Here is a 21422-nt window from a genome sequence, read left to right as displayed (position 1 = left end):
TTCGGGTACTTTATTGGTGGACGGCACTTTAATTACGGTCCCTCAACTTACTGAGGCAACCTTGAGGCATTTCCTTTTAGGAAATTAATTAAATCCTCAAACATAACTCTTAATTCAAGAGTCTGTAACTAATACAATCATAATATAATATGAGTATAGTACATTTCGTAATATTTTTTTATAATATTTACTGTTAGTGAAATATTAAGTTTGTATTTCTAATATATTATATTATGTTATGATATTTATGAACGACGCTTGCACCATGGTCCCTCGATATAGTAATGTGGTGACCCGGCACATCTCTTTTAGATAAATGATTAAATACTTAATCAAGTCTTCCAATTTACTAAACATTTATAAGTCCGGCTATTACGCTCGTAGTTCGATAATATGGTAGACAAAGTCCACGACACCGGTGGCGACTCGCTCCAGACATATATGTCTAACAAACGCAATTTTTCAAATTTTTCAATTTCGCCAAAAGTTGCTGATAAAAAGTCAAAAAAATTCGTTACACCTAATCGGTATGCCGCCTTGTACTCTGATGATTCTAGTGACAACATATTTAATACATCCACCAACAGTGCGACAGTTTGCAACGAAAAATCAGGTCCTGCAAAACAAAATATCGAGCAGCCTACGCTCGATACACAAGACGTCACGCCACCTCCGTTTTACATCTCCAACATCTCAAATTTCTCCGCCTTCACAAATGAGCTAACAAGGTTGACCGGTCCAAACGCATTTACCTGTAAGTCTACTAAATCATACCTGATCGTATATCCCAGAGGCGTACTCAACTACAACACTATTCTGAATCATCTCAATAATATACTGATTCCAGTTTTCATACTTTTCAAGCTCGCGTTAATCGCTCATTAAGAGTCGCAATAAGAAATCTCCACCATTCCACATTGTGTACGGAAATTTCTGTCGCCTTGTCGGAAGAAGGACATTCTGTGAAACAAGTTATCAATGTCCAAGATAAAAATAGACGCGGTCTCCCATTATTTTTTGTTGATTTATATCGTCAGAATAATAACAAAGATATTTTCAATATCACTTCGCTACTTGATACCAAAGTTATAATCGAAAAACCTCATCTGTCCCGCCGTGGTCCGCCTCAGTGCCATAATTGTCAAGCCTACGGCCATACCGATAACTACTGTCAACATGAATCTAGGTGCGTCAAATGCGGTGGAGACCACCGCTCCGTGAACTGCACAAAGGACCGAGCTAGTCCAGCCAAATGCGCGCTCTGTTCTGAGGTACACACGGCCAACTACAAAGGATGCCGTGTTTATCAATCCGTTACAAAAAAACGCAAAAATACAAATGTACCAACGCCTACAAAGTCTTCGTCAAACGATGTCCCAGGAGATCATGCTCGGCAGCTTCCAAGGAAATCCTATGCTGCAGCGACCAAAACGGTAACCTCTTCCATGGAATCCATCACAAATGTTTTATCAGAATTTATTTCTAATTTTAACTCTTTAATTACTCCACTTATTAATCTCCTTACCGAGATTGTCAATAAACGTTTCTGTCCATAATGTACAGGTTTTTCCCTTTTTATCTATCTTTTCATCGTATATCAGACCATACCTACAATTACTTATCTTTATTTACTTTAGTTTATATAAACACGTTGCTATTTTATCTATTTGTATACATTTTGCTCATGCTAACAAATATCATTAATTTTATATGTCATACTATATTTTATACCAATTGTAATTATCCATAGTACTTAAAAATTTTAATTATCATGTTATAACGTTAAAAATTATGTAAACTTTCAATATCCCTAGATTTAGATAGCCTTAGGCTAGGAAAGTCTTATGTTTAATTAATAAAATAAAAAAAAAAAAAACTAAACATTTTTATTTTGTAGATAATTTGAAGAAAAATTTAAAATTGAAGAGAGACTGTGTGAATTAACAAAATTTTTGGTATGAAATGTTTATTTGAACACCTGTTATAATGTATTATATTGAACTTAAGTTAATTTTTTATAATGTACTATAGTAAACATTTGAACATTTATTACAATATACGTATATTATACATAGATTTCAAGTATGATTTTTTTTAGTTTTTTTTTTGAAAGTTACCTACTTACTACAATACAAGACACTTTATTTTTATATTTTGAAGCTAAATATGTTTTGGATTATTTAGATCTATATAAACTAAATTTCAGACCCATAGTTTAGTATTTAAAGTTTGTATGATCAAAGTCGTGGAACCAAATTTTATCAGACTCTACTAGAATGTTTTAGTTAAATTAAACTATAATAAGTATGTGGAATAACAGTACCTAACCTTCTATGATAATTTGTTATGAATATAATATTTTATGTAATAGCTCAAATTTAGCACTTTTACGGTACTTAATACATTTTCCTAATATTTTAACAGAAATTATGGAGCTAATAATATAGAAATACCTATATTATGTCACGGCCCATAGTTCATAGTTTTGTTTCATGTATAATAATAATGCTTTTTAATATACTTTTTCATAAATTAATATTTATTACAGTTGGCTTTTATGATTTGTTTGAACTATTAGTAGGTACGTATTTTTTTTGGGAGATCCCTATTATTACAACACCGTTACCAATATGCGTTTTTTTGGGGTTAGTTAATATAATTGCATGTTTTCATGATTTCTTCGTATTTATACTTATTTTCTTAAAATGTTTTTATATTTTCGGTTCATCCGTTACCTACCTACATACCTACCTACCAAGTGTGTAAATAAAGAATTTTTTTGTAAACCAATTTGAATTATAATTTATTAATTTAAAAAAATTTTAATAAAAACGTTTTCATTCAGTATTTTTTTGAATTTTAAGTGCATATTTTTGAATATTTCAGTGCATATATTTTCCTGTTTTTAGTGCATACATGCAGGCAAATATTTAACACTTTTTCATTGCATTAAATTCACAGCCCTGCTAATTACTTTTACTTCCAATCGTAATAACTACCACAGTTAATTTTAATGTCAAATCGTCAACAATCAACTGCTTCTTCAACTTGATAACACTAAGAGGATGTCAGATTTTTAGCGCACCATTTATTTCTCTCTCTGACCCAATCATTGTAGTGTTTTCTTAATCATACATTTGGTATGCTACGCGTGGGTCAAAGATGGAAAATAAATAGTGCGCTGACATCCCAACCGGCAACAAAATTACACGAGTGAGCTGGGTATGGCTCCATCATAGATATACTCTGTCCCACGAGAGATCATGCCGCGCACCGACCAAAACTAGTCCCCCCACGCTTCATACCCGTAACTGTGGAACCAGTTTCGACAGCAGGGTGACGCAGGGGGATGCGCAGAACCGGCATGTTCTCTCGTAGGACAGAGTATAATAAAGATATTGATAGGACATAATGGTCTTATCAGCGGTCTTATTATCTATGGGCTTCATCCATAGCATGGATTAAGGTGTCAACAATCAAAGGATCAACTTGATAATCAAACACTTAAGTTCGGCAACCTGCATCTCAGGATCTTTTTATTCAAAGTGTCCTAATGAGTCATAAGAAAGTTAGTTAGGTAAACCTATGGTTAGTTGAAGCCAAAGAGTCAATAAGGCCTTTGCAATTCAAGATCTTTTCCTACGTATTCGGCATTGTTAACATAACTATTCTACCTTTACACTTTTTCTTCCCCCGTCTCAAACAGCTATATACAGGTTCAGCCACTCTCATTCCACTCCTCCATATGATCGGTATTCTGTCTATCCATCTCTTCTTCAGTCTTCTCGCCCATCATTTCTCCGTTAAATTAACTTCTATAGCCACTCTCACTATCTCTTATCATACAGTGACCGAACCACCTAAACCTATTCTCTCTTGTTTTCACTACAATATGTACACTACCCTTAATTAATTAATTTCTTATTCTATCCTCTTTTGTACCTTAACACCTTACTTATTATTCTCATATCTGCTACTCTCACTCCACTTACCTACCCTAACCTTACATTTCTTTTTCATCTTTCCCTTTCATACACCAAACATTCTGAAATCCTGTTGACCCATTTCCTTATCTTCGCCATATCACACACTTCCTAATTCCTATTCACTCAGTCTTTAGTTACCTACAAGTCATCGTACTTGATTATCGGTGAAAATATTTGAATATCATTGAGCGAATTCCCTACTCGAAAGAATTGCTTAAAAAAATATCATACCTCACCAATTTTCTAATTTTGAACACGACTTTATTGATAGCCCGAATAGTGTTATACCAGTATAGTTACAATAAAAATATTGAACATTTTCGGGCAATACATCCCCTGATCAATTAACTATAATAAAAAAAAACCTACTGAGAAATAAGAAAATACATACCCCGTGACGGAATCGAAATCTGCTACGAAACTTAGTCTTCGAAACACTGAAACGTTCACACATTTCAATCTGCTTATGATATATTATTCCCAGTTTGAAAATGTTCATTGACGAATACCATTTCTGAAATAACACGCATCTTATGCAGTAAAATGTTCTACAATATTCTAATGACCTAGTTACAGTCTACAGATATTATATAAACCTACCAATAAATACCTAATATTAATTTTTATTACACAGAGTTTGTATTTTTAAATGTTGTATTTAAGGATTTATTAGTTTTATTTTTATACCTAACAAAAATTACATTTATTCACAAGTCAGTTATCAACTAGAACTCGACTACGAGTAAGACAGCGTTTGGATTGTTCGGACTGGCGTATAATTTATTATTATTATGCATTGCGCCTTTGGTAGGCAGTAGTAAACGTATATACTTCTACGTTACTTAGTTAACAGATTTTCCGTGACAATAAATATTTAATTCAAGTCTAAAAAGTAAATGTAAGACCAAAATAATATAAAAACAAACTTACGCATAAACATCGACTCTTCCAGTGAAGCCTAGCTGTACTACAGCACACGCTGTCGTCGAAGAAACAGCTATCTTCATCCGTCTACATCTCGCTCCATCTCCATCTCTCTCTACATCTCGCTAATTGAAACTTATCTAGTATACAATACTAGTATCTTTATGATCTGTAATATATTCTGGTGTTCGTTGAAAAATATTGAAATAAGATAAAAATACATATTTTTTTGGTTTTGAATATGAAAGCTGTGAGATGATCGATATGAATTTTGTGAGAAATCTAGAGGTACTAGAAAACTGAGACGAGTGTGTTGAATGAAATAAAATAATATATTGATTAACACAACAATCGGTTAAAAATTAATTTAATTCAAATAATGAGATAAACCTTATTAGATCATTTAAATTGCCCAGAACAAGCCCCCAGTTGTTGGTCGCATGCCAATTTTAACCATATACTAGACCAGCGGTTCTTAACCTTTTGTAGATCGCGGACCCCCTTGCCAAATTGTTTTTCAAATACCTTTTTGTTTACAAATCATCTTATGTTAACATAACTAAAATTATAATCATTATTTTATATAACAAATTACATAAGTAGACATAACAAAACACACACATTTATAATTATTTGATTACATATAATTTTTTATAAAAATGTAATATGTATAAAACTATAGTTGACTACGATCGATCAGCTGTACTTAGTGGCAGTAAATATAAGACTTCCGAGACTACAGTGCTGTACGCATATACATTTCGTATGAACGAGAAAAACTGATTTTACTTAATAAATATTAATAACACAATTATTCGGTGTAGAATCTACATATTATATATATGAAAAAAATAATAATAATAATCCAACAATATTGTAATAATGCATTCATGTCACTTATTGACATATGTTATGTGTTAAGGCTGCCGCGGACCCCCAGGGGGCCGAGGACCACAGGTTAAGAACCGCTGTACTAGACCACAAGTTTATAGACATTCTATAATGTATTCTCCTGCCGGTGACACTGTTGGGGAAAATATATTTTTTTAGTAATTAAATTACGATACGAATTATAAATTACGTAGGTACTTGTCCAATACTCGACTACCAGAATTAAAATTAAAGAATGTGATATACCTAGGTAACCTATATCGATCGATTCTAAAACAGAAACTTAACCTAGGCACAAATAATATCACAATATCAAATAGTGAAATGTGAAAATTTGAAGAAAATGTCCTATAGGTATATCCCGTAAAACCCCCAAAATAAAACGTACGTTTGAGGTGTTCTCTTAAAACCCAAATGTTTAATGCCCGTATCCCGTATGCATAGAAAATGTATGTTTCACATTTAACGAAAACTAAAACTATCGTGACGGAACTGAATTACGAAGAACGTATAAAACAAAAATAATCGTCACCAAGTAATAGGTATAATCTGCTATGTACTTACAAGTTACAAATCATATTAAATAACATTAATCATTATGTATTTTCTTATTTTGTTAGGTATGTATAAAAACCTACCTTCCTACTTATAAAAGCATTGCCTAATCATTAATTTCAAATTTTAAAAATTATTCTACTATAACAATAAATTAACAGTTGTAGGCAAAGTATTATAATTTAAGGTATTTTTCATAATATCCTAATTTTTCTACACCTATAACAACTGGATTTTAAAAACTACTCTACGTCTAGCGGGTATATAAGTTTGTCTGACAATAAATATTTAAATTAGGTCTACCGCGTCAACAGAGTAGTAGGACAAAACTTACGTAATTATTTATTCTTCCGGCGAAACGCGTTCCCTTTGGTGTATAATATTGTCTAGTGTCAGAGCTGTGCGTCTCCGCCAAGCAAAATGCAGCGCGCGTCTTCATATCTCCGATCCAAAAGTTCAGTCTGGAAGTATTGAGATTAATGACATTTATAAAAATAGGCACCTAGCTTAATAGCCAGAATGGAACGAAATATGTGAGTACGTATTGGAATCGCTGTTCGTTTCAAACGATTGTCATTTGCCATAGATTATTTATAACCTAACCGTCCCAATCATAGAAAATATATATATGGTCTGTAATGATATGCTCACACACCATTATAATAAACTAAAATTTTACAGAATAATAAACAACGGCCAGGCTGTCGCTTGTAGAAATCGGTCGCATCAAATAAAACCATTAACAGCGACAACTAAGATATCGACACGCACTCATAACAATATTACGTAGGATGTGTGTGACCTTATTCTATGCTGACGCCAAAGAATAATCTAGTTCCCAGGCCCACAATAATTTAGTGACAAAGCCACCCACCACTCTCTGGTCAGCATCCTCGCGTCCGTCCCTTAAACCAGTGCATGAGCACCAGCCACCAAGTAACAACCTCTCAAGTATCAAACCGATTTCAACGAGCGACAACTGGACTTCATTTAGCTATTTTATGAATTAAGAACGATACAATGAACGTACAAAACTGTACCTACCTACATAATAGTTATCAACCTATTAACCCATCAATAATATAATATTTTTTATTGTGTACACTAACCGATTGGTATATACAAAATAACGTTAAGTTATAAATAGGACGTGGATTTATATGCATTAAAAATAAGAAAAATGCCTTAAAAATACGATTTAATGCACTTATATTACAAAGCTTAATAAAATGGCCAGAAAAATTAAAAGTCCAATTTAAACGAATATAAAATAGAATTTAGATAAGTGTATAGGTAGTGTAGTATTCGTTATATTTTGAGTTTCATTATAGCACATCAGTCAATCAGATGCTATTTAATATTTAAAAATAAAAAAATTCGACAGTAATTCCATATTGGCAAGTGTTGTTTTCTATAACTGAATACTGAAGTTATAGTATCGAACATAATGGGTACGTAAAAAAATAGAAATATAAGAAAAAAAATTACCTTTATTTAATTGTATTTAATTTTTTTCTAATAAGTTTTTATAAAATTGACTTTATCCCATATAATTAATGTTCTAATTTCATTTTTCAATTCGTTGATGATATATGAAACGAATTATTTGCTTGGAAAGCAATGTTTTAGAAAATTCAGAAAATGCAGTTTATATTTAAATATTATAAATAATAATTTCTGATGCATTGACGCTGAAGAGTGAGGGGGTGGACAATCAGCCGAACCGAAATCTAACATCTTAAACACTTAATATAAACAATTTTTCACACACGCGTCATGATAAGAAAATAAAAAAATATTTATAATTCATATTTATTCCGATTTTCTACCGAAAAAATAAATTACTTTAATCTCAATATTATTTATTAGTTAACGATATCTTTGCTCAGAATCGTTTTTCGTTTGTTCGTTTTGTATTTTAATAATTTATAAGTGGATATATTATTATTACTAATAATTATATTAGTTGTGTTTGTTTTATTTCATTAATTTATTTAGTACTATACCAATAAATTATATATTAATTAATAATTTTTAAAACATTGTGTTCAAAAAAATAAAAAAAAAATGTGATTTTAATTAGAGTCTTGTATTGTACCTACCTATATTTAAAAAATAAATAAATATAATAATAACTGTTGAACTTTTAGGTACATAATAGGTAACACATTCGTGTATGTAGTATAACACTATTTATATAGGTATATTTATATACCTATACGAGTATATGAGTAGGTATATTATTCATAAGTGCGCACACGTCAGGATAGGCAGTTGACCATTCCGTGAATATACTTTTATGTGTACATGGTTATACATCCCTAATCCCTATGATATAGAATATAGATATTAGGTGAACAATAGAAGTTAAGTATGTGACACTAAATTAATAGTTACCTATAACTTATAACGTTGTATTTGGAAAAAAAATTACCAGTTATTAATTAAAATTGTATCTTATGACTATTATCAGTTATAAGTCATAACATATACTTCTATATAAATTACACCAAAATATTTATATATTTATATTAAGTACCCTGTATAGGTATGCACCTATTAATTATAATTATTCTACAAACAGGGACTGGAAAAACGACGACGACGTTTATATCTCGCGTATTTTATACATTTCTAGTCCGGAACTAAAACATGCGCCTACAACACTTGGATAGCACATTTTTCGTGACATTAAATATTTGTTTTAAGTCTTAAAAGTAAATTTAAGCCCCAAAAGAATATAAAAACAAACTTACTTTAATTATCGACTCCTTCGGCGGAATCCGTGACGTGTGTGAACGCGACGCCCATGAAGAAACGCTTCAGAATACAGCCAGAACTTATTAATGAAAAATAAAATTAAATAAAATTAAATAAAATAAAATAAAATTATACGAAGCGCAGTAAGTTTTTTGCTCATAATATCTTCTTTGCTTATTGAAATTTTAGAATTTTTAATCGACTGTGTCTTCTGCAACGACTTTGAGATTTGCCATAGATTAAATAAATAAACGATAGATATTATACTAGGTACGTCAATATGATGAATCCACGGATATAATATAATGCAACTTTTTATATCAAAGAGTTCTGTGTTAAGGAACAATTTGTTCATTGAAATTTGATATGACAATAAAACAAAATAGTTTATAATTTTGAATTTGAATTATAATAATATGATATAGTCTATTATTTAAATTATTATTTTCGTTTATCAATTTAATTATTGATTAAGGTGGTGAATAAATATCAGAAGCACAAGAATATTTTTATAAGAGCATATTGTATTTTATGAAATTATTAAATAAAAATGTGATTACTGGATTTTAGAGTTGACATAAAGCCATAAACGTATACAGTAAATTCATCAAATACTATAATACCAACTATATTTTTACAATGATGTGTGTTTTTTTTTTTTAATATTTTTAATTATTTTTTCTTGTGGTAACCATATGTTTATTTTTAGTTTAATTTAATTGTAAGTATTTAGTAAATAATAATAGGTATACGAAATTGTGTTTTCGAATAGCAATTTATTGTTTGTATTAATACCTACACCATAATAGGGAACTAAAATTTTGTAAATGATGTACAAATGTATTTTTGATGTTTTAAGGCTGCTGTAAGATCAATTTATGAGAATCCTTGCATTAAATTGTTAGGATTATTTGATATGAATAATTATTTTATTACATATAGGTAAGTCGATCAGAAACTATATTTACACTGAATGTTAATAGTAAAAAGCTATTAAAATATCTATTATTTGTATTTATTTGTTAATAATAATTAAGACTTAAATATTAGCAGTAATCTTGTTCCTTTCACACAAATGTTTTTTAATTATTTTTAATTTAATTTACATTTATCCCAAAGTGATCTCTGAATAATCATTCAATGATGAATTTAATAGTTACATTCTCGGTTACATTAATTTAATTATAAATTAAAATAAACTACAGTTTCCACTTTTCCAGCTTCTACTACAACATTATTTTATATTTTATTTTATGTTTTTAATTTTTCAAACGCAGTCTGCACCTTGTGTTAGTGATTTTACACGTAATGTAATAAAATTGATAATAGTGATGAGTAGGTAAGTACCTGATTGTTTAATCAAATTATTTACACGATTATTAACTAAAAAATATCTATGAAGTATAAACATCCGCAATCCCATTAACTATAAATTCATAATTGTATGAGCTATACATGTTACATATATTTTTCGAAAAAACTATTTAAAAAAACAAGAATAATTCCTATTTGATGTCACACGGGTTGATCTAGCAACTGGCTGCTACGACAACTGTGCAATTTTTTTTAAGCATAATATGTTTTGAAAACGTCCAGAAAAGAGTTTGTTTTAAGACTGTCTGTCTTGATAACAACTAATTTAATTTAGAGTGTATTGTTATATTATATTATAATGAAATTAATAATTATAGCAAAATATATAATTGCAAGACATTTAATACCTATATCTATAGCCATCTAGGGTATAAACTACACTAAAAAAGGTGTAAGTATGCTAATAAAATATATGAGGTGTATAATGTATTTATGTATATAAAAATATAAAATATAAAGATTAATAACATTATATTGTTTTAAATACTTCGCGGAAACCTAAGTTGATACCCGGCGTATAGTATAACATGCAAAAAGGTGCGTATTAAATTTGGCGTGGTGAAACGAAGACGGTCTCGCGTATTTTATACATTGCGCTATTGGGATTAAACTTATAAATGCTTCTACGTCACCTAGTTAACAGATTGTCCTTGGCAATAAATATTTAATTTAAGTCTAAAAAGTAAATGTAAAATAGTAGGTAATAATATGAAAACAAACTTACTCGTAAACATCTACTCTTCCGGTGAAACGTAGCTAGAGTGCCGCCATCGCCGAAGAAACAGCTTTCTTCATCCATCTTCATCTATTCATCTCACTCCGATGAGCTGAAACTTGAAAGTATCGAAATATTTTATGAAAATAACCTGATCAAACGAAATTTGTGAGTTTGTGTTACAACTTATCCGGTTTAACGAACTGTCCGTTTATATTTGTGGCCTATTATTTTTTTGTTCACTGAAATCAAAATATACAATATATTATATTTATTATACAATAGTATTGCTGAAATTATTAGAATTGTTAACCGTCGCCGACGAATTTCGACAATTGACGATTGCCATAGATATTATAAAATATATTGTTTATTATGATAAATCCATAGAACTTATATATTATAGTATTATCAGTACCTATACGGTATATTGATAAATCGTATGTTCTTTTACAGAAATCTTTGTCATCTGCAATGCACCTATTCTGGTTTTCTATTTCAATTATAGTTCGCACACCAAATTTAACTATACAAACTGGTCCGTAAGTTTATAGACATTCTAATACATTCTCCCGGCAGTGTCAATAGACACAGTGTTTGAGAAGTTATATTTTTTGGTACCTAATTAATTTACAATATGAATTATTATAAGTTACCTATGTAGGTACTTGTCCAAAACTCTACTACCGGGAAGCCATTGGTATTTATGGTACAGCCTTATTACGAAGTTCACGATTTTCGGTGTTTTACGCACCCGTACAACGCTTAAAGTTTACCGAGCTTCAGTATTACAAATTAATTTTTTTTTTTAATCTAGGTAAATCAACGTTTTAAAACTGATGATGCAAAAATAATTCTGACACCCACCCATGGTGGTTTTACATAACAAGTCGAGGGATGTTTTTGATTTTAATTGTTCGAGCAAGCGCTGTGTGGTACACCGGGTACATATGAAAATATCAAAAAATTCAATTAGTTATAATACATATAACTTAAAAATAAGACTGACCGCCAAGTTCAGACTTCCCTGTCGTTTTCAGTTAATAACTAATGATTTCCGGCAATTATTTTTTGCAATATCGTTCTTAATTCGTAACAATTACTTGTAATATATACATATTCCTATTTTAAAAATATTATTCGTGGGTAATTGAAACGTCTAAAATATATTATCATATACAAATATGATAATAAACAAATAATAATAATTCAACTTAACCGGCTACGGTATTAATAATATTTAATAATATCAATATAAATATAGTATACAATATCCTAGGCTGACAAATCGTTTCCACTTAAAATCGTTTTTCGTATACTATGATAATATTATATCACTGAATTCAAATTTAACACTATCCATAACAGTCACCCACTTGTAACTTACTGTACAGCAGAGCGACATCCACTTAAGTGACTCGCTTCTTCTTCACGTTTGAAATTCATATTTTTACAACCTTTGATATTCACTCGATTTCACATGTAACGGTTTTCTTATTTTGTTTTAATTAAAAAACGTATGACTGTAGATACTTGAAAATTTCACTGAATGTTCATATTAGCATTTTCTATACATGATAAAATTTTGAAAATAATTTGACTCTTTTTGAGCTGTTTACGGACATAGTCAGTTTTCAATTATTTTAGTTTTTTTTTTCTATAAATATCAATAAAATTTTATTTTTTGGTAAAAAAGCGTGAAAATTAAATATATGCACCTTGCACCCAATGCACCTTAAAAGAAGCGTTTCTCTTCAAAAAAAAAAATAAAAATTATCGAAATCGGATCATTCTACGAGGCGTGAGAGTTTTTCCTGTAAGGCATGTTTTTGAGCACAAAAACAGGCCACGTGCAGGCCCCATATTATGTGTTAACATAAAAATTCTAACTTGACTCCCAATCGCTTCAACTTACGCTCAGAAATCCTTTTTTACTTCTCCGAAGTACTTTTTTGTGGATTACTTTATATACGTAAATAATACAATACCTTGATGATGTTTTTATTTTATTTTATATTTGAAATATTTACAATCTATACAACGTGAAGTACAATAAGCAAATAGGATAATTTAATGGTAAGTAACAGTAGAATGTACATTAGAGGGAGGGCACTCGGCAGCACCCCCCGGCCAGGTACTGAAGAAACCTTAAAAAGATTATTATATACTAAAAATACTATGAATACTAAAATACTATAAATCGCATAATTCTTTAATTTTAATCAAATCTCAAATCAAATCAAGTCAAATCAAGAAATTCATATAACTGACGAACAAGGAACAACATCAACTCCAGAAGATGTCGCCGAAAAAATCGGCGCTTACTTCCAAGATAATTTTAGCAACAAAATCTACACACAAGAATTTATTAACGGAATAAAAATACCATTCGAAAACTCACAAATAATCTCAATGATAAACCCGAACAATAGCGACCAAATTGTCTTGAACTCCAGTATAACACTCAATGAAATGGAAACTGCACTAAATAAATGCCAGAGCAAAAGCCCTGGCCCAGACAGTATCCCTTATTGTTTTATTATAAACCTCGGCATAACAGCAAAAAAATTTCTATTGAATATATATAACAATATATGGCACACAGGAGTTATACCTAAAGAATGGAAAAAGGGAATAATAATTCCTATTCTTAAACCAGGGAAAAACAAACATTCCACTGAAGGATACAGACCTATCACACTCCTAAACACAATGACAAAAATTATGGAAAAAATTATAAACTTAAGATTAACATGGTTCTTAGAAAAAAACCAAATACTTTCTAAAGAGCAAAGTGGATTTCGCCACACTAGATCAACAATGGACAACTTAATTACAATAAAAACTGAAATAGAAAATGCATTCGAACATAAACAAATACTCGGAATGATCAGTTTGGATATAACAAAGGCTTACGATTCTGTATGGAGACATAGAATACTAGCTCTACTAAGCAAAATCTTAACAAACGGCAATATGTTCATGTATATTACAAACTACCTAAAAGAAAGACAATTTCAGGTCAAAGTATCACATACCCTATCAAAGACGTTCTACCAAGAAAATGGCATCCCACAAGGATCATCACTGGCAGTCACACTCTTTCTCTTGGCCATTAATGATATTGTCGAAACAATCAAAGTTCCTGTAAAAGCTAATTTATTCGCCGATGACTTTAACATTTTTTGCAGAAGCAAAAACCTAAAAACCGTCCAAGAATTACTCCAAATAAGTGCTAACAGCTTATCAGATTGGTCAAAAAAAACTGGCTTCTCATTCTCTAACCTCAAATCCAAAAGTATTATATTTACAAAACAAAAAAAAATAAAAGATCTCAATATAATACTAGACAACTTAGTTATACCTCACCATAATAAAATTAAAATTCTAGGAATAACATTCGATTCCAAACTCAATTGGATACCTCATCTAAAAAATATTCGTGACTCGTTATCTCAAAAACTCAACATAATCAAAATAATTGCCCACACATCATGGGGTGGTGACAGCGCATCTCTTTTAATGATCTATAAAGCGTTAATTCGATCTAAAACAGATTATGGATCAATACTGTTAAAAAATGCCAAAACCAACCACTTAAACATGGTTCAAACTAAACTAAATACTGCTATAAGACTTTCAATAGGGGGATTCAAATCCAGCCCAATTGAGAGTATTAGAAACATTGCTAATGAAATCCCACCTAACCTTAGAAGAGAAAAACTACTGCTATTATATTGTGCCAGAACCAAAAGAAATATCAACAATCCAGCCATCAAAGTAATAAATGCACACATACAGCAAGCCGAAAAAGAAAATATAAAAATAAACAATATTTTAGAAAGAAAACCGTACATTTTTCCCCCTTGGAACACAACATTCAATGTTAACCTTACTTTAACTCAATTCAAAAAAGAAAACACAATGCCATCCATATATAAAAACATGCTCAACAACATATTGCAAGAACACCCAAACAGTGTACACATATACACTGATGCATCCAAAACAAATGACGGTGTTGGTCTCGCTATGATAATAAACAATCAAACAATAGCATACAAACTTCCACCTCAAGCATCAATATTCACAGCAGAAGCGATGGCAATATACAAAGCTGTAAAATATTTCCACACTGAATATTCAAACCACCAAACAAAATGTATAATACTTAGCGACTCACTCAGCAATTTAATTGCCATCACAAATACTCGAAACCAAACAGATATCACTAAGCTAATACAAGAAGAAACTTTTCTTGCAGAAAATAAAAATATATACATCCAGTTTGTATGGATTCCGGGCCACATCGGCATTCCAGGAAATGAAATGGCTGACCAAGAAGCCCATAATGCAATCACCTCCAAATTAACTGCAACCATAAAGTCCATCACATTTGCAGATGCAAAAAACGAAATTAAACTACACACAAACAATAAATGGCATTCCTACTGGCGAAAACTCAACACCAAACTCAATAAAATAAAAAACAATATAAATCTATGGATAAATCTTGAACTCAGTAGAAAAGAAGAAACCATAATAAACCGTCTCCGAATTGGTCACACACACCTAACTCACAGCTATTTGATGACCAAAGACGATCCTCCACTATGCGACGCGTGCAATGTACTTTTAACGGTCAACCACGTCATCACAGAATGTCAAAAATACAACATGTATCGAAATCAATACCACATATCAGAACAAATTTGTCAAGCACTAGGACCAAACCCACAAGACGTTAAAAACTTAATTTTATTCTTAAAAAAAACAGAATTGTACAATTTAATTTAATGTAACCATGTAAATGCTAAAATACTAACAATGTAATCTAAAATTCATGTACTAATGGCCTAGTTGTCGATGTATATTTCAGATCAATAAAAAAAAAAAAAAAAAAAAAATAATCAAATCTGATGAAAATTGAATTATAATACAGTTTATATAATATACAAAAGAAAGTAATATCTATTCAGCTTATGTTTTAAGATTTAATCGGTTAACACTTATTATAAGTGAGTCACAACATTTTTTGGAGTTTCTGCAGTTGTAGTTTTTTCAATTGGTATTTCGTTTCTTATGGACGAGTCACTCTTTTTCCTAAAAGTTATAAAATAAAGATTGTTGAAACATTATGTTTTTGAATTCTAGATTATCAAATGATAATTTTATAAATAAAATAATAAACATCAAGATCGGCCATAACAAATCAATCAAATATAATTTAATGTGAAAGGTGCTAGACCGGTTTTCCGAAAGTAGGTTGAATTCTTCTTAGAACTATAGTTCAATGACATATGCTTATTGTATAATTATATATATTTTTTTTACGGATCGTAAAGCCCGGCAACTATGGCCATTAGCTGGTTTTTTTTGTTTTTGTAGGGACGGAAATTGTAGGTTTAAAAAAAGGGTATTTTTGGTTGGGCAGATTTTTGTATTGGGCACCTGTAAGTAGTATCTGCCATGCCCGGGTGGGGGATGGCGGCACTTCTTCTCCGGACACCGTGACTTGTCCGAAGAAAAATGCCGCCCATGGCCGAGGTTTTGAAGCCTTAGTCCGCTCGGCCACTCCGTCACCCAACTATATAATTATAATATAATGCGATGAGCACTATAAATACCGATTAATAAATGAATAATTACAATTGTCAAAAATAAGTCGTTGTATTTGAAAATGTAAACATTTTTCAATTAAAAACAACTTTTATTAAAAGGAAACAGTTGCGCAACCAGTTGGATCCAGTAACATAAAATATTATATTATATGCCTTACCTGATTCGCAGTTGTTTGAAGATAATATTGTAGGGGTTTTACGTTTTAGATGAAACAAAGTAATACTTTTCAAATACACAAATTGAATTAAAGAACGCACTGATTATTGCTCGCATAAGGAGTCCAGTTGCCGCTCGTTGAAATCGGTTTTTTAAGACTTGAGAAGTTGTTACTCTGGTGATTGGTGCTCATGCAATGATTTAAGGGACGACGCGAGAATGCTGACCAGAGAGTGGTAGGTGGCTTTATCAGAAAGTTATCGTGAGCCTGGGAATTAGATTATTTTTTGGCGGCAGCATAAAATAAAGTCACACACATCCTACGTAATACCGTTATATAAGTGCGTTCCAATATCTTAATTTTCGTTGTTAATGGTTTTATTTGATGTGACCGATTTCTACACAAACGACAGTCTGGCTGTTGCTTATTATTCTGTAAAATTTTAGTTTATTTTAATGGTGTGTGAGCATATCATTACACTATACCTCTGTAATATCGATTTTTGTATAAGGGTAAGGTAGGTACCAATATTATACTTAACCAGAGGTTCTCGATAAATTATAAATATAAATGTCACGGTATTCTATAGAGCCATCCGATCACATTGCAGTGCGTTGTGGTGTGCAATAGAATACGTATACCTCTATACAAAGAGTTTATAATAAATTCATATCTATAATATATTTTCGTTGAGATGTATACAACAACAATCGCATTATTCGCATTTCTCATAGTACATTTTGTTAACAAGGAAGATACAGTATAGCCGGCAATTAGCCAATATAGGCGTATGTAATAATAATATTATCGAGTGTCGACCCCGTCGACGCATAACACCAGATTCCCTAGCTACAAAAGAAATATTTTGATTACGGACCAGAAGGGTATTTATATAGCTATACCTACCTCTTAACCTAACATCAACAGTGATAACTAAATAACATCATACAGCTAAATACATTTACTCAAGAATATAAAGGCATCCAATCGAATGATTGTAAATCCCAATATCCTATGATATAATAAACTAGGTATGATGCACACATTGTGCACATAGCACACATCGCATCCTCCTCACCCGCTGACCATCACTCTGACGAAAAATGGCGCTGGTCTTTCGCCGTTTTTATATTTTTCATTATAATAATATTATCTAAACCAATGAAAAGTGGCGAAAGACCGTTGCCATCTTTGCGCAACATAATATAAAAATTGGTTCGTTGCCATCGTACCTAGTTTATTTTATCATGGTAAATCCCATCTTTGATTACCTAGGTGCATAATAGTAGCATAGCATCATGGTCAGGGATATTTTTCATTTTTTTTTTGAATCTAATATTTATCATTTTTAAATTCAAAATATAAAAACAACGTTTTATTGTTGTTTGAAATGTATCTAAAATACGAGAAACTTATTTAATTAGGTACCTACTTAACAAGTATGTTTAATATAAGATATTTTTTGATGTTGAAGTTAATGGTTTTGTTTTTTTTTTTTTTTTAAGCTATAATATTAGGGTTTTAAAATTTCATGAAATTTATTTTCTTGAAATATTTCATGGAATTTTTCATGAAATATTTCATTTTGATGAAAAATAAAAATAAATGTTTATTATACCTAAAAGTTCATAGTCGTCAACTTCTAAATGAATATTTTTAAAAGTTGGTTTCTTGTATGAAACTAATTTTTTGTCACGCCTGCACCGAAAGTTTGGTTTTCGACCACGGTTGAAGCGTTCGTAAGCGTCCTTTTTCCGTCCAGCGGGCGGTAAAGTGGAAATCCCCAAAGTGCCGGGCGGAAAAGAGGAAATCCCCAAAAGTGCCGGTCGGAAAAGAAGAAATCCCCAAAAGTGCCGGCCGTCGGGCACGTATCCCCTGCACAACCAGAAACTAAAATGTATACCTACCACGGTTCTTACAAAACATAAACTTTTGGTTACATCTTAAATGTATAGTATAACCTATCCTTGCATGACGCATAAACATTTAAACATATTTAATTTGCACAGTTCCTAGATAAGTGCGTTGAACGATGCGTTAGTAAGTTTATTTCACGCAATTTGTATAATAATCTTATCAGTTACAATAATAAAATATACAAAGTGAAAATTGTAATTTTGAAATAAAATAAAATGTCTCCCATGAAATTGTTCTTGTAGAATAGTCTATAATTGTTGCATAGATCCCTGCATAACCTTTTCCATGAAGGTGCGTGACAAAAAATAGTATGTGTGGCTCACTTCCCGTCCTTGCCACACAATATACTATATTTAAGTTGTTTAACAAATATTTAATAGTTATAATAAACTATATGATCTAAGTATTAAATAATGAGCCCAGAGCACCTTCACATCACTCAGCTACATACACACACATATTATACGACTTTTGTACACTTTATAATTACTGAAAATACACTATTATTTTATTCATTGTTGGAATTGACTTCAACTTTATTTCAAACCATTATCTTTTGAATCGCTGATATACAACAATATTTTAAAACTCATGTAAAAAAATATTTTTATTCTCAAAATAATGCCAGGAATTTTTTCAGTGCTATTTTTCAGCACTATATAATATTATAGAATATACAAATATGAAATAATAAATCAATAAAAATAATATGTTTTTCTTTAATTCTAAGTGTGTAATCAATTTATTGTTTCTAATCATCTATAACCGAACACATTTAAAAAAAAAAAAATGTTTTTCATAATTTCATTGAAATATTTCAAAAACAGTGAAATTTTCAATTTAGAAATATTTCAAATTTAGAACCCTAATAATAATCTTACATTAAAATTGTAGATAATAATATAAACAATGTATACTATTAAGTTTATTGAATTTGAAAATATTTAAAAAAATATTAATATCATTGTTTCTTTGTAACTAGACTTTATTAGTTAGGAAACTTAATTTTTTTTTCACGAATTTAAACATATAAATAAATGTACTAGTTACTTACCCTCACCACCTTCTTATATATTTATAAAGAAACAAATATATTCTATGTTTCATTTGGAAATTTCGTAGTTTAGTTAACTGCTAATTTTTTTAGTAAGAATACCAGTTAGATACCACGTAAGGTTAGGTTAGGGTAGATAATTTATGCCATATATTATGGTAGGTACAGTAATTACCTACTTTGTTTTTATGATTACAGTAGTTATATTTTAATTTTATATAGGTACATACGAATATACGATGGAGTAGGTATAAACTATACTATTGATTATAGTTTTGTATACATAATTTATATTATAAACGTATATATTCTGCGAATAACTGGTTAAAGGCCAACGTAGCAATTTTAAATTGATATAGGTAGTGCCTACTGCCTATATAGGTGCACTATCCTTTATTATAATATTATCTTAACCATTATTTAAATTATTATATATTATATAGAGCGTACACAATTATTTGCATCACATCTTAAAATAATTTTGGCATTATGAGCCACTTTTAAGGTTGTATAGTTTCTGCCACAATATAAGTTTATAATTAAATAAAAGTACATTACGAATTCTGTGTTATCTTGTGCCAAAAAACATTGTAATATAAGTCGCATTTAAATAATTAGTAAAAATGTTTTTTAAAACTTATTTCTATGTATTTTAGATTCTGAGCGGAACGATAAAATATGAATTGATTTTACAATGATGTGTGTTTTTTTTTTGTATCTGCGTACACGATAAGTAGGTAGTCGAAATAATGCTTCGATTTTCAACTTCAGTATCTTGTTCGATAGTAAAGTGAATATTGTTGATGCATTGGGTAGGTCATCATTTAAAATTCCCAATAGTTTTCAAAAGCACCATGAAAAACAAAAGTTAAAATTTTTACAATATTGGATATTCACTCGATTTCTCATGTACCTATAGTGATTTTCTTATTTTGTTGTAATTCAAAAACGAATAACTGTAGATACTTGAAATGTATACCATATATTTATCTTAACAATTCCCATACTTGATAACATTTTCAAAATATTTTGACTCGTTTTAAACTGCTTATGGACATTTTAAATATACAATTTTTTTAGTTTTTGTTTCTATAATAGAATTGTATATGTTGGGCCAAAAAGCGTGAACATTTAATACAAACCATTGTTACTATACCACTTTTTATACAGCAACATTTATAAAATGTTCAATTTTTATAGCTAAGGATTGAAAATTTAAAACAAGGTTCCACGTAAATAGGTAAATAAATTACTTTATTCACAATCATACCCACCCACTTGTAACCTACTGTATAACAAAGCGACACCCACTGTCCCACTTTTTATAATAATATTGTAATTTATTCATCATCAAATTTATTTTAGTATAGATCTATTTGTAATTATTAAAGATATACTTACTTAGTGTCTTAGTGTATAAATAAATTTCTGTTAATAATAAAATATGGAATATTTATATTTATATTT

General features: G+C 30.3%; 2 protein-coding genes across 2 annotated transcripts; both read left to right on the top strand.

The window, feature by feature from the left end:
• The first annotated feature begins 393 nt into the window (after positions 1-393).
• Positions 394-896, top strand: LOC132941970 (uncharacterized). The gene is made up of 2 exons (XM_061010239.1): positions 394-754; positions 848-896. The coding sequence occupies exons 1-2, from the start codon at positions 394-396 to the stop codon at positions 883-885; spliced, it is 399 nt and encodes a 132-aa protein (XP_060866222.1). The 3' UTR covers positions 886-896.
• A 12721-nt stretch (positions 897-13617) lies between these two features.
• Positions 13618-16371, top strand: LOC132940176 (uncharacterized). Its single transcript, XM_061007632.1, has 2 exons — positions 13618-15948; positions 16360-16371. Exons 1-2 carry the CDS (start codon positions 13618-13620, stop codon positions 16369-16371), a joined length of 2343 nt encoding a protein of 780 aa, XP_060863615.1.
• Positions 16372-21422: the final 5051 nt, after the last annotated feature.

The sequence above is a fragment of the Metopolophium dirhodum genome, chromosome 3 (genome assembly GCF_019925205.1).
Source record: "Metopolophium dirhodum isolate CAU chromosome 3, ASM1992520v1, whole genome shotgun sequence".
NCBI lineage: Eukaryota > Metazoa > Arthropoda > Insecta > Hemiptera > Aphididae > Metopolophium > Metopolophium dirhodum.
The sequence above is the reverse complement of the archived record's forward strand: the minus strand, read 5'-3'. Positions and strand labels throughout refer to the sequence as shown.